Source organism: Melanotaenia boesemani, chromosome 3 (genome assembly GCF_017639745.1).
Source record: "Melanotaenia boesemani isolate fMelBoe1 chromosome 3, fMelBoe1.pri, whole genome shotgun sequence".
Classification (NCBI taxonomy): Eukaryota; Metazoa; Chordata; class Actinopteri; order Atheriniformes; family Melanotaeniidae; genus Melanotaenia; species Melanotaenia boesemani.
Window position 1 is genome coordinate 21,221,012 of NC_055684.1, and position 12,693 is coordinate 21,233,704.

Sequence of the window (12,693 nt, forward strand, 5' to 3'; positions counted from 1 at the left end):
ATTTAAACAGACAGAGATATAAATTTCTAAAGTTGCCTAATATCGTGGGATAAAGTGTAGAGCGGCATGCTTTGAACCTTAAAGGAAAGCAAAGGAACACTGTGTGCTTGTGTGGGTGGTGTTTTTTCCCTCGTCTTTTTTTTTTTTTCCCCCTTTTTTTTCCTTTTTTCTTTTTTCTTGTTTTTTGGGAAGGGGTGTGTGGTGATTAATGTGTGTGTGCTACCCAATATGCTGAAAAACATCAGAGTTCAAGGTTGTACTGATGCCACCTGAGAGTCTGTGAATGAGCACTTTTACAGGGTAACAACACAGAGGCCCTGCACATGTTATTTAAGTCATGCCAGCTCTGAGGGGGCGGTGTGTGTGTGAGGTGTGTGTTACTGTTAGGTGCACATGTAGGTCTATCTTTGTGAGGACTAATTTGAGTTTTAGATTACTTGAAAGTGGAACATTTTCAGCTGGTTCTTTTCATATTCACATTCATAAACATATTCATAAAGCTCTGTTTAAGAGAAAAAACGTGTTGTAGGGTTTATGTTAGATTCGGGCTTTTTTTGTAAAGTTGGGCAATTAATTGGATAACTCATATGTGGGTCCTTACTAATATATGGGCACATAGATGTGATCAGTTCTCTGCAAGTAAACCCATCATCTCATGAGATTTTTTTATGTGTCAAACAAAACAAAACACAAAACATTTGATTCTGAACAGATTCTGAACTTATAATTATGCAGTTGTTGGCAACTTAAAGAAAAAGGCTGGAACGTATCAGGAAGTTTCACTTCAGTTTCTAACACTGAAAACGACAGGATGATGCAAATCTTTGATTCAAACAACAGATTTCTGCAGGTGATCGTGTTTTCAAACTTTCAGAACTTCTGCAACAGATATTCCAATGTATTGATTGTATATTGATTATAGTTCTTAAATCGAATATATTTCCCACAGCAACCATATGAGAGTATTTCTCTTAAAATGTACCCCCCTTCCTTTGATCCCCCACAAAGAAAAACACCAACAAAGCAAACACGCCACTTCAAATCGGTCAAATATTTGCCCGGTGTAGAAGTGTGGCAGTAGTATTTGCTCTGCCAGAGTTTCGGTTCTTCCCATCGCAGGTCGCTGTGAAGCACGGGTCGTGCAAAGAGCGTTACCTCCGCTGTGACTTGCGTTGTGTTTATTTATAAAGCAGGGGGGGGGGGGGGGGGGGGGGGGGTCACTTCCACGGTCTATCTGGGGTCATACGATCCTCTCAACGTGGATCCATAAATGAATGGTGGGCTCGACAGCCACACCATGCAGGACACGTCCCTGATTGGTTCGATGCACGGCAGGAATAAACACTCTCAGGGTATATATTGCCGTAAGATATGACACTTCCAAAAAACAACAACCCCTTCACCACCACCGCCACCGAAAAAGTCTAATAAAGAGGAACAGCAGTGAAACATTAGATTATTACTTCAAAGTGAGCCAGGAGTTGAGGATGAGGGCGCAAATCCAAAAAGTTCCTCAGATTGTTGAGCTGCTGAAGAAGAAGTCCGTGGGACTGCAGCACTTCAAGCCAACATCCTCAGTGTGCGTCTTGGAAGAGAAGGATGCTGTGGAGGCTGCGCGATGCCCTTACACTGCTTCACGGGCACAGAGTTTGAACGAAATCCCGGGACCCACAAACTGGCCCCTGGTCGGCAGTCTTTTTGAACTCCTGCGGAAAGGAGGTTTGACCAGACAGCACGAGGCACTGGTATTGTATAAATATTAACTCTATATATCTAACATTTTTAGAGGAATATACTATATATATTTTTCTTAAAAAAAAAAAAAAGATTGACTAATTTTTCTTCATTCTTAGGTTGATTATCACAAGAAGTTTGGGAAGATTTTCCGGATGAAACTGGGCTCCTTTGAATCGGTCCACATTGGCGCACCTTGCTTGCTGGAGGCGCTATACAGGAAGGAGGGCAATTACCCTCAGAGGCTGGAGATCAAACCCTGGAAAGCATACAGAGACCTCAGAGATGAAGCCTACGGACTCCTCATCTTGTGAGTACATTTGATTCCTCTTTTACCGATAGTTAAAATAACCCTAGTCGGAACGCAGACTGACGCGCAATAGAGACAAATGATTTAGAGCAAAGCGCGCTGAAGGAGGAAACTGATGGTGTTGATTTGCAGGGAGGGGGAGGACTGGCAGAGGGTGAGGAGCGCCTTTCAGCAGAAACTAATGAAGCCGACAGAAGTAGTGAAACTTGATGGAAAAATAAATCAGGTGAGAAATCAAAAAGATGAAATGTGTTTTTATTTAGTTTTACTTCTATCAGCGACTGACACTTTCTGTTTGTGAAAATAGGTCTTGGTGGACTTCATAGACAGAATTGGGAAAATAAATCACAATGGGAGGATTGAGGACTTGTACTTTGAGCTGAATAAATGGTCGTTTGAGAGTAAGTTAAGCCATTTCTGTTTCTTTGTTCTGGTTTTCATGTGGTGACTATTTCACCTAAGTAGCTATATGCTTAGAAAATACAACATTCTTTATCACATGAGCCTACTTTAAACCCAAACGAACAGATAATTCATTTATTGAGACATAGAAGCAATAAAATCTTAAACAACAGAGTGGAGCTACAATGTGACACTTTGGCTTAAAAATGTGAATAAAAAAATAGTTTTCCACACATTTTTTGTTTGTCACCTTAAAAGATTTAAAGAGGAGTCATTCAGCTTTACTATTTGTATATGTACATTTTATAACCTATAGTTTTAAAAATTGTTATTGTAGAAATAGTGCCTGCTTACACCCTCCTTTTAAAATAATTTTTTTTTTCTAATTTATCATTCATCTGATGTTCTTTGCGTCTTTTTTGTCTTGCAGCCATTTGTCTCATTTTATATGACAAACGATTTGGTCTGCTGCAAGAGAAAGTCAACGAGGAAGCCATGAATTTCATCACAGCTGTGAAAACAGTAAGTATCACTCATCTTCTTGCAGCAGTGTAAAGTTTAGGAGAGCATGCTTTTGATGATCTGTGAGCCTCTGAAGCTGACTTTCTCCTGGAGAGTGAAGAGACATGGCAGTTCATCAGGTTCATGTCAGTCAGCTGAATTGCATCCAATGACGCAGCAGTTCAGTGTGTGACTGAACAGTTTTGCTGTATTTATCAAGAATTACTGGGGCAAGCTGATAGCCTATCATCCACAGTTAACAGGTGATAAGTGGAGGCTCTCAAAGTTCTCATAGGGCAGTGAGTGAAAAAGTGAAGCACAGGAGATTGATAAGGATTCAATTAGAGATTTTTAACTGAGGGTGAAGATGATTACATCTAACTCCTAATCCTCTTTATTCTTCTTTGCCTCCTTTGTATAGATGATGAGCACATTTGGCATGATGATCGTCACACCAGTGGAACTCCACAAGAGCCTCAACACCAAAACCTGGCAGGACCACACTGCAGCATGGGATCGTATTTTCAGCACAGGTACAAACACAAAGCACAAGTTTGTACCACACTTCAAAATTACACCAGCACAACTCCTGCCTGCAGCAAACGCCCACTGCCCCTCCATATAGCTGTGGTACAGTTTGTCTCCACTCTTCTGTGACGTATAAAACTAATTTGAATTCACTTCCAGTCAGATGATAGATAGGAAAATGCAGAGAGTGGGTGATTTGTTCTGAACCGACTGCCCCTGTGTTTTGTACACTTGGCACTTAAGGTAAATGATAGTTCAGAGTTCTAGTAAACTGCATGACCCAAGGTGGAGAAATATGCCAAATATTTGTTGCAGCAAGAGGCTGGGGTGAACAGAGGGAGGAGGAAGATGATGCTGATTACAATTTCTCACATGCTTATACAAAGTAACACACTTTCCTGTCATTTGCTGACAAATTTCACAAGACAAATCTACGTGAAGAATGTGTTTCAGCTAAAGTAAACAGTGTTTTTTTCCTGCTGAATTTTTATGTTGAGCGTTCACAGTCACAAACTAGGAAAGCGACACTTCTGTTTAGAGTTAAACAAATCAAGTCATACAGTTTTTTGCTTACGTGTCATGTAAGCACAAAACACCAAAGCTACAGGTTGAAAATTTAAACGTCATCTTACGTGTGCACAGTGTGAAACTGCACATTTTGCAAACTGCAAGTCACGTACAATCTGATGCACAAATCTCACTGGGGTCAGATATGCTGACGAAAATGTGGCATTTCTGCAAAAATAACTGCTTCTATCACATTTGATGATCTACAATTTACAAGAAAGTGAAAAGCCAAGAAAAGGTTCCCATTACAGCCCATTAAACAGTCTGAATATGTTGTTTAATGTTGTCTTAATTTCTTTATGTTTTGCTAACAAGTTGGCCATCCTCAAATGAGTTAACCACAGTTTACTTACTCAAAAATATCCATTAAACAGGTAATCCACATAAATAAAGTCTTACAACCGGCCCTCATTTTGAGAAATTCAAAGCAGCATAAGGCTTAACAAAACTCCAACACCTAACCATCTTTTTTTAGATCAGAATTGTGCTCATATTTGACATATATTGTTGATTCTGTCACGATACAAATACCATTTAATAACTTTTCAACTAATTAAATTATTGTTAACTGTGCTACAAAGAGTTTTCAAGTCAGTAAACTCACATGTTGACTGCTCTGTATTCCCTCAGCCAAAGTCTACATCGACAAGAAGCTGAAAAGGAACGCTGACATAGCCCCAGATGATTTGGTCGGTGACATCTTACAACAAAGCTGTCTCACCAAAAAAGAGCTATATGCAGCTATCACAGAGCTACAGATTGGAGGAGTTGAAACAGTGAGTAGACATTTATTCAAAATGATTTTTTTTTAGTAAAATGTGATGACTGACACTGATTTTCCATAAATTAGTCTAATATAAAGCTAGAGAGCAGCATTAGAGTCATTCCTATGTTTCTTAGTTTGATGTTGCACAATGGGAACATGAATCTTTTTATATGCAGTATGACCAAAACTCAGTAAGGTCACAGTAAACAAATTTCTGAACTGAACTGAATAAACTGCATAAACCATGTAAATCCTCTTTACATCGTGCCCTGCATTCTGAGATATTTGGTAAAATTAACATAGCACAGATTAAATGGGGAAATTGATTTCCCCCACCCAAATGATATCATATCTGGGCCTTTTGTATTCTTCAGGATCTTCCAAAAGATTACCACTGAATTTACTGTTGCTATTTGTTTTCTTTTTATCTACAACTGCAGATTTTGACTGTATCACTGAACAATTTAAATGTTAATGAATGTAAAGCCACTTAGATCATTTCGCATAGTATTCCGTCTGTTGTAAGAACAGAAGCTTGAATACTGTTATGTAAAAGAGAAAAAATAGGAAATGGTCATCTTAGGACACAGTTTATTAATCAACACTATCAATCTAAAAACCATTTGGCAAGCACTCTCCAAAGTATGAAGAAGAACAACAAAGACACAAAGAAGTCCCCCTACAGCCAAGTCAAGAACTATCTCATCAATTTTTATTTCTAATTTGTTTAATTCCTAGAAAATAATTCTGAAATGTCTAATAGTGTTAGCTAGTTGTTCCCTTCGTGTTCTGTGTTCATGGTAAGCTAGGCTAATGCCTGCTGACTTAATACAGACTCTATATATTCCTGCTAGTTGTTCAATAAAGCTGTCTTATAAGAAAACCCCATACTTCTACCACTCTTACTCTTAAACTTTACCTTTCACTTACTTTCTTTTAAGGGGCCAAAGACAAAAATGACATCCTATAAAACCAACAGCTGCTGCTGTTACTGTGCCTCAAAAGCTGAAAATGAATGTAGATTGGATGTCACTGAGGAACCTTTGAGGAACCCCAATCATTCCTTAACGTCCCTTAGGACCCCACTGAGGAATGCACTTAGAGTGCCTGCTTCACTAACTGACATCTCCTCCCTCCCTCCTTATTTTTCTTTCTCACTGTGTGTACAGACCGCCAACAGCATGCTGTGGTTTATTTTCAACCTGTCACGTAACCCCAGTGCTCAGAAGAGGTTGCTGGAGGAGATCAGAGAGGTGGTGCCTCCCGACCAGGACCCCTGTGGAGAGCATATAAAGAGCATGCCCTACCTCAAGGCCTGTCTTAAGGAATCTCTGAGGTACAGCACAACAGCACCATGGTGCATTATGAGCATGGGTAGAATTTCTAAACATATTCCAGATGATAGAAGATCTGAGTGGATAAAAATGTTTGTACATGAATATGTTTTACAGGCGCCACAAAGGCTGCTTTGCCTTATTGGTAGTCTATGCACACTAATGTTTTCCTGGAAAGACAACATGAGTAGATTAGTCAGAGATAAGGTAGTAAATGATTTTGCAGTAATATTATTTAGAAGAGGATCATGATTATATGAGTCACACAAAATGTAATTTGAGATTGCACAGGAGAACCTATTCGAAACCAGGACAATGCTTTTCAAACATATGAATGCAGCAAAAGGTTCATTCTAATGATCTTAAAACAGTAATTTAAATAGGCAGTCATTAGCTTTAAATCAGGCTCACGGGCAACATCATGATTCCCACTGGTACCATAAAGATTAAGAGGGGAAACACACACATGACTGCCTCAAAAACAAGCTTCATGCAGTAAGGTGCCATGACTGCCAACAATCAGTGATCCCAGCTTAAAATCTACCATGCGGTTACATTCTAATTATTTCTTTACCCTTATATGGTCCTCTTTTTTCCGTCTTTTCATGCAGTCACAAGAGTTGTTGAACATGTTACTTGAGGCGAGCCTCATGCGCACATCACAGGGAATGTAAATGACCTCCGACTCTGATTATATCTTACTTCATCTGGCACCATTTATGCCTGGCTCCATTTAAACAGCTTAGACATGTGTGTCATGCTACACTTTGTTCATGTTCCAATGTGTGTTTTTGTAATTCTTACAGGTTGTCACCGTCAGTCCCATTCACCAGCCGGACCCTGGACAAAGACACTGTGTTGGGAGACTATTCCATTCCCAAAGGAGTAAGTGGCTTACTTCTTAGTAGACCTGACATGAGGAGATTACATTCTTGAGTAAATTTACATTTGATTGTCTGAAACGTGCTTCAAAGTCCTGCTCACACAGTGTACAAACTCTGAATGTTGTAATGTAGATACCGTGAGCCACAAGGTCTTAACTGGACTTAAAATATAACACTATATATTTGATTTATTTAAAATGATGACAATACTGCAACTAAGAAAAATAACTAATTAACCTCTTTGTTATCTTTCCTCCTTATACAGACGGTGTTAATGATTAACAGCCATGCACTGGGCTCCAATGAGGAGTACTTTGATGATGGCAAGCAGTTCAAACCAGAGCGCTGGCTGAGGGAGAATAGCACCATCAACCCCTTCGCCTACGTTCCCTTTGGCATTGGAAAAAGGATGTGCATCGGTCGGCGGCTAGCAGAGCTACAGCTGCAGCTGGCCATGTGCTGGGTATGACTGTGATCACCCACTTTAAACCAGTGGTCAAAAGGTGGATTTGCAGGATTTCAATGAAATGATTTTTACTTTTCTTTCTTACAGTTGATCAGAGACTATGAGATCGTACCAACAGATAACGAGCCGCTCGATGTTATTCATTCAGGGCTTTTGGTTCCCAACAGAGAACTGCCGGTTGCCTTCATTAGGAGATGAGGTGAGCAGAAAGCCTATATGGCAATTCTCAACTTGTAATTGCCAAACATTTTATAGGAGGTTTAGCACCATTGTCTTTACTGTCACAATAAACATGAGTCCTCTCAAAGTTGCCAGTTTGCCCAGCTTTGCATTGAGACTGGAAATTGGGAGGCAACCAGTTTGAGTTTTACTCTACCAAACAGTAGAGCATGCTGTTAAAGGGACATAAAAAATGCAATGATTAATACCAAATGAAACTAATAGTAGCAGCTGCACCTCTAACAGACAGTCCTAGCTGTTTTCATGCCTTATGCAAACAAGAGTTTGTCAGAGACCCTTAAACAATTTAATCTGTTTAGAAAATCAAGACATCGTAGTCAGCTTGATTATTGACTTCTTCTCTTTCTCTCTCTCACTCTTAGGTTTCATGTTCAACGTTTGCAGACATAGCAACAGCGAGATGATGCCCCTGTTGCCATGGTCCGAGATGGTCCAGTGACTCCCTGCTTTGCTGCTCTGTACATAAAAAAAAAAAAAAAATGAGTATAATTGTGCCATGAATACCTCAAGCTTATTTAAACTAGTATGTATAGCTATTAATGACTGACTACAATACCAGTTATGTGCAAATTGAATGGTGTATCAAGGCAGCTGCCCTTAACTCTTCCATCTAATACATGTGAGATGTAGACATTAAACTATAACTTTGTACTATTCTATGTACTATGTTTGTGTGTGTGCATATATATATATATATATATATATATATATATATATATATAGGTCATGCATACTGTATGCGTGTGTTTTTATAATGTTTAATGTATATTAAAAGTGCAATTATAATTGTATTTTTATTAATGTACATTGGTTTTTTGCAGATGCATATTTTATTCACTTAAATAAATGCATTAATAACTGCATCAAAGCTATGATACCTTTGTGTGTTTTTTCAAAGATTAGATTTGCTTCTTTTCCTTCATCTTAAACACAAATTCAGTCTGTTTGCGGTTTAGCGACCTAACATTTTTTATGGTTATTCATGGAAATTTTGTCCTTTTGATGAGAAAAGTGCTCCTGAAAACATAAATTCAGACATGAGCCACAAAGACATAGGTGCATGGCAAAAGCAGCAGTCTAAGAATGTTTTGAGAGCACACTATGTTGTGGAGAATGTATAAGTTTGCTACGCTGTACTGAGTAAGTGCACACATTACTATGCAAACCAAAAAATAAAACTTGGATTTCCTTTCTGTTATCTTGACATGCAGAAGTAAAATCAAGCAGTCTTATATCTGCACATCAATATAATTTATTCAAGTAATGTATAAATATCAGCATCAAAAACCCCGTACTTCAGTATATATGGCCATTTTGAGCACTTTTAAGTTCTACTTAGCTACATTTCTTATGGAGAAGTGTACTGCATACATAACACTACAGTCTGGTTCAGGATTTACACTGAACAATTGTAATCACAGGTCTTTATTCAAATCCTTAGTGAAGAGGTTAAATACATGTTTAGACATGGTCTAATGCTGGTAGAGGTTTACACTGAGTAGGAGGCCCTGTAAGAACTGATTTATGAGATCAGTGCTGTTACCACAGAACTAAAATGTAAAAAATCTGATCTCTAGAGGGACATATTTCTCATGATTAAACCATTAAATGTTTTATTTGAAGCATCATAAGCCCTAAGGACCTGAAGGTGACTACTAATGCTGCCTAATACCTACAGCTTGATAATAAAATCTCTTACACATGTGGACTGTTCTGTAAATTGTTAAGAAAATTTTTTTTTGTGGGTTCATGTAAACCTTCGCATTCCAGAAATGTTTATATGTCTCTCCTCTTATTTCAGACCTTGTCTAGATGTAGTACTTCAGCTGAATCAGGATCAGTCTAACTGTGCTCACCTAATCCGTCGGTCTCTGAATCGTGTTGCACAATATAGTCTGCTGTTACTGTACACTGAAGCTAACAGGGGGTCTTGTGTTTGAAAAGTGAGATGAGGTCAAGAGCTTATACGCCACGTGTGTTTGAAATGAAAAGTACAACTGAACAAATAATTAGGAAAGATGGAAATAAAGCATGAAAGTGAATGCAGATAAGCCCCGGGTTTTAGAGTTTAGCCACTTAAACAATTTAAAGAATTAATAGAAATGAAAACGTAATAACCCTGACCCCAAATGACATCTAAGGGTCAAAGAAGGAAACAGAAACACCTCAGGAGCAGAGAAAAGTAATATTATTTCAAACACTATATGGACTTTTCTATAACTTCATACTTTGCAACAGTTTGCTCAAGTACAGTAATTAAAAATTAATTCATTTCCCAGTTTTCTTTTTTTTAATCTAGCGATTTATATGTTTTTATTGTAAAAACACATACAGTTTGTGTTCTTTTAAAGATAATAGCCTTTTTCTTTCCTTGCAGTTTCTTAGTAAAAGAAAACAAAATCTACATTTGGTTAAGCCCCATGTTTCTTGTTTGCAATTTTACCAAAGATTGATGATGATTGGTTTCAATTAGTTTAGTTTAAGTAAAAAACTATTTGAGGTACAAAGAAAAAAAGTTTTTCAATTTTCCACAAAAATAAGAAAATAAATAATTTCAGAGCCAATTTAATTAATAAAAACTACTGAAAATTAAATAATTTAATTACACTCTTCTGATACCAGTTCTATACTTTTACTTTAATTGCTGTATATTCATGAAAATTTAAATTAAAAAATCAATATAATTTTAGTTCAATCTGCAGAATTCTTGTTTCCCTTGCAGAGAGCGCAGCACAGATGTTGGACAAAGAGAACTCTTACATTTGTTTTTCTAAACCCCCCCATTGTAGTTACACAACAGCTCACACATTGATTAATATAACCACTTTGACTCACTTGGGACCCATGTGATGAACAGTAAACATTACATGTGACCTCAGGAACCTTCAACATGTGAACCATGAGGATGAAATGCCTCTCGTGGAAGTCAAGTTCAAGAGGCCTCGGCAGTCAAGAGAGCTGATGAAAGCAAAATATTTTAAAGATGAATGGTTAAAAATGATAAAAGTTTTTCAATTTTTCTGACCTATAAATCTTTGGCCTCTGAAAGCACCCACAATCTGATCGATTGGAGATCCTGTAATGTTCACAAACCACGTTATTTATCTTTTAATTTTTTATTTCACTACACATTACTGTGAAACCTCAAATTCCTTTTTTCTCTTAGGCCTGGTGGTCGAAAACTGATTGAGGGTTCTGGCCACTACTTGCAGGAGCCCAGAGCAGCAGTAGTTGTGTGTACATAACTATTACATGATGCTATTAGAAATCTGCTTGCCAAGTTACAGCAAGAACAACACATTGGGATCAAGAAGTTAGATCTCTGCCCTGAAGCACTGAGACCTGCTGGGTAGGTCACCTTAAAACCATCCAACAGCATGTCCAGACAGTCCAACACAAATAAGTACTTGCTTTAGTAGTGTATGATCTACTGTCTCGAAAAGTCTTGAAAGATCAATAAAAAAAGACTGAAAACTCAATAAAATATTGTATTACTTTTAAGCCCGCTAGTAGCTGTACTATGACCTTTTCTAAAGCCAGACTGAGGTCTGATAAGATGATATTTAGCAGACCAAAATTTATTCAGTAGTTCACTCACAAAGAGTTCAAGAACTTTGACAAGAACAGACAAGTTCAATATGAGCCTATAACTGTTTAGGTCAGCAGGGTCAACTCCCTTACATAAAGGAAGCAAAAAATAAACAGATGTGTGTCTAAAGAGAGATTAAAAAGATTGGTCAAAGGTGGTGCCATAAAATCAGCTTTGCTTTGAAAAAAATCAGGCTTAGGATGATCTGCATTTGCTAATTTTCTAATGTTTAATAGTTTGGAGGATTTAAGCACATCTGAGCCTAGGACCACATTAAAATGAACAAACCTTGTCACAGGAGGACTAAAGGAAACCTCATCACTAATTTTAAAAGACCCATTCAGGGAACCCGAAGTACTAATGTATTCATTAAAACAACAAACCATTTTAACCTTATCAGATATTTTCTTCTGTACATAGAGAAGCTCTATATCTTTGATACTTCAAGCATACAGTGTAATGCTTTCTAAAGGTTAATTAAGTTTCTGAGAAAAAATGATAAGCTTTATTTTTCTGACTGAAACTCTGCATTTAGTGTTCAGTCAGTCAGAAATAAAACTTGTTCTGTTGGCTTTTACCCATTAAATTTTGGATAAAATGCTCAGCCTAAGATGCTAACTGGGGTTAATAAAGTAAAGATTATTAGAATCATTATTGTTATTATTACATTGTTTTAGGTACGTTAGGTAGACTTGCAACAGCTTTTTACACAATATTTTCTAAGCAGGAGAGTACTCTCAGATAATTTCAATTAAACCATCGTAGTAAATAAACAAACAAATAAATAAATAAATCTGGGCACTTTATCACACCAGAAATTAAATTGGTTACCCAGTAAAAGTGAGAAAAAGTTTGATTTCTTGTTTTCTATTAATAATGTGTAGCTTTCTTCACAACACAGTGATCACTGATGTTATTTGGAAAGAAAAGACAGTGTTGTATTTTGAAGTGTTTCTCAAAATAACTAAATTAAGGATATTCAAGAAATGAAAATCAATGAATCACATCTATTTTAAACAGACTTAACACAATGCATTGAGCTTTAAAATCACTGATCTTGGTTTGAATCCAGTTTCAGTTTACAAACTCTTTCCTTTAAATACAGCTCCAATAAAAAACTGCATTAAAGTGACTGATGGAGTCTTGCAACAACTATCATCCACTGTTTTCAATGTTTATTCATTATCTGTACCGCCTTGTCTTTGACGTGTCGCAGGGCAGCTGGAGCCTAACCCAGCATTTAGCAGGCGAGAGGCAGGGTACACCCTGGACAGGTCACCAGTCCATCGCAGGGTCACCACAGATAGACAAACCACTCACGCACACACTTGCTCCTAGGGAGAAGTTAGAGTGATCAATTGACCTAACATGC

The 12,693-nt window shown here is 37.6% G+C and overlaps 1 protein-coding gene across 1 annotated transcript; it reads left to right on the forward strand.

The window, feature by feature from the left end:
- Window positions 1–1,325: 1,325 nt before the first annotated feature.
- On the forward strand, window positions 1,326–8,600 carry LOC121637316 (1,25-dihydroxyvitamin D(3) 24-hydroxylase, mitochondrial). The gene is made up of 12 exons (XM_041981394.1): window positions 1,326–1,745; window positions 1,854–2,044; window positions 2,177–2,270; window positions 2,352–2,445; window positions 2,877–2,968; window positions 3,369–3,480; window positions 4,673–4,818; window positions 5,978–6,144; window positions 6,949–7,027; window positions 7,292–7,489; window positions 7,580–7,691; window positions 8,095–8,600. The coding sequence occupies exons 1-11, from the start codon at window positions 1,488–1,490 to the stop codon at window positions 7,688–7,690; spliced, it is 1,542 nt and encodes a 513-aa protein (XP_041837328.1). The 5' UTR covers window positions 1,326–1,487; the 3' UTR covers window position 7,691; window positions 8,095–8,600.
- Window positions 8,601–12,693: the final 4,093 nt, after the last annotated feature.

Excerpts from the sequence above, each read along its gene's own strand:
- LOC121637316 (XM_041981394.1), top strand. The coding sequence starts at position 1,488 with ATGAGGGCGCAAATCCAAAAAGTTCCTCAGATTGTTGAGCTGCTGAAG. Across the intron at positions 2,271-2,351 it reads TTGATGGAAAAATAAATCAG|GTCTTGGTGGACTTCATAGA; the intron begins GTGAGAAATCAA and ends TTGTGAAAATAG. Across the intron at positions 4,819-5,977 it reads AGATTGGAGGAGTTGAAACA|ACCGCCAACAGCATGCTGTG; the intron begins GTGAGTAGACAT and ends CTGTGTGTACAG.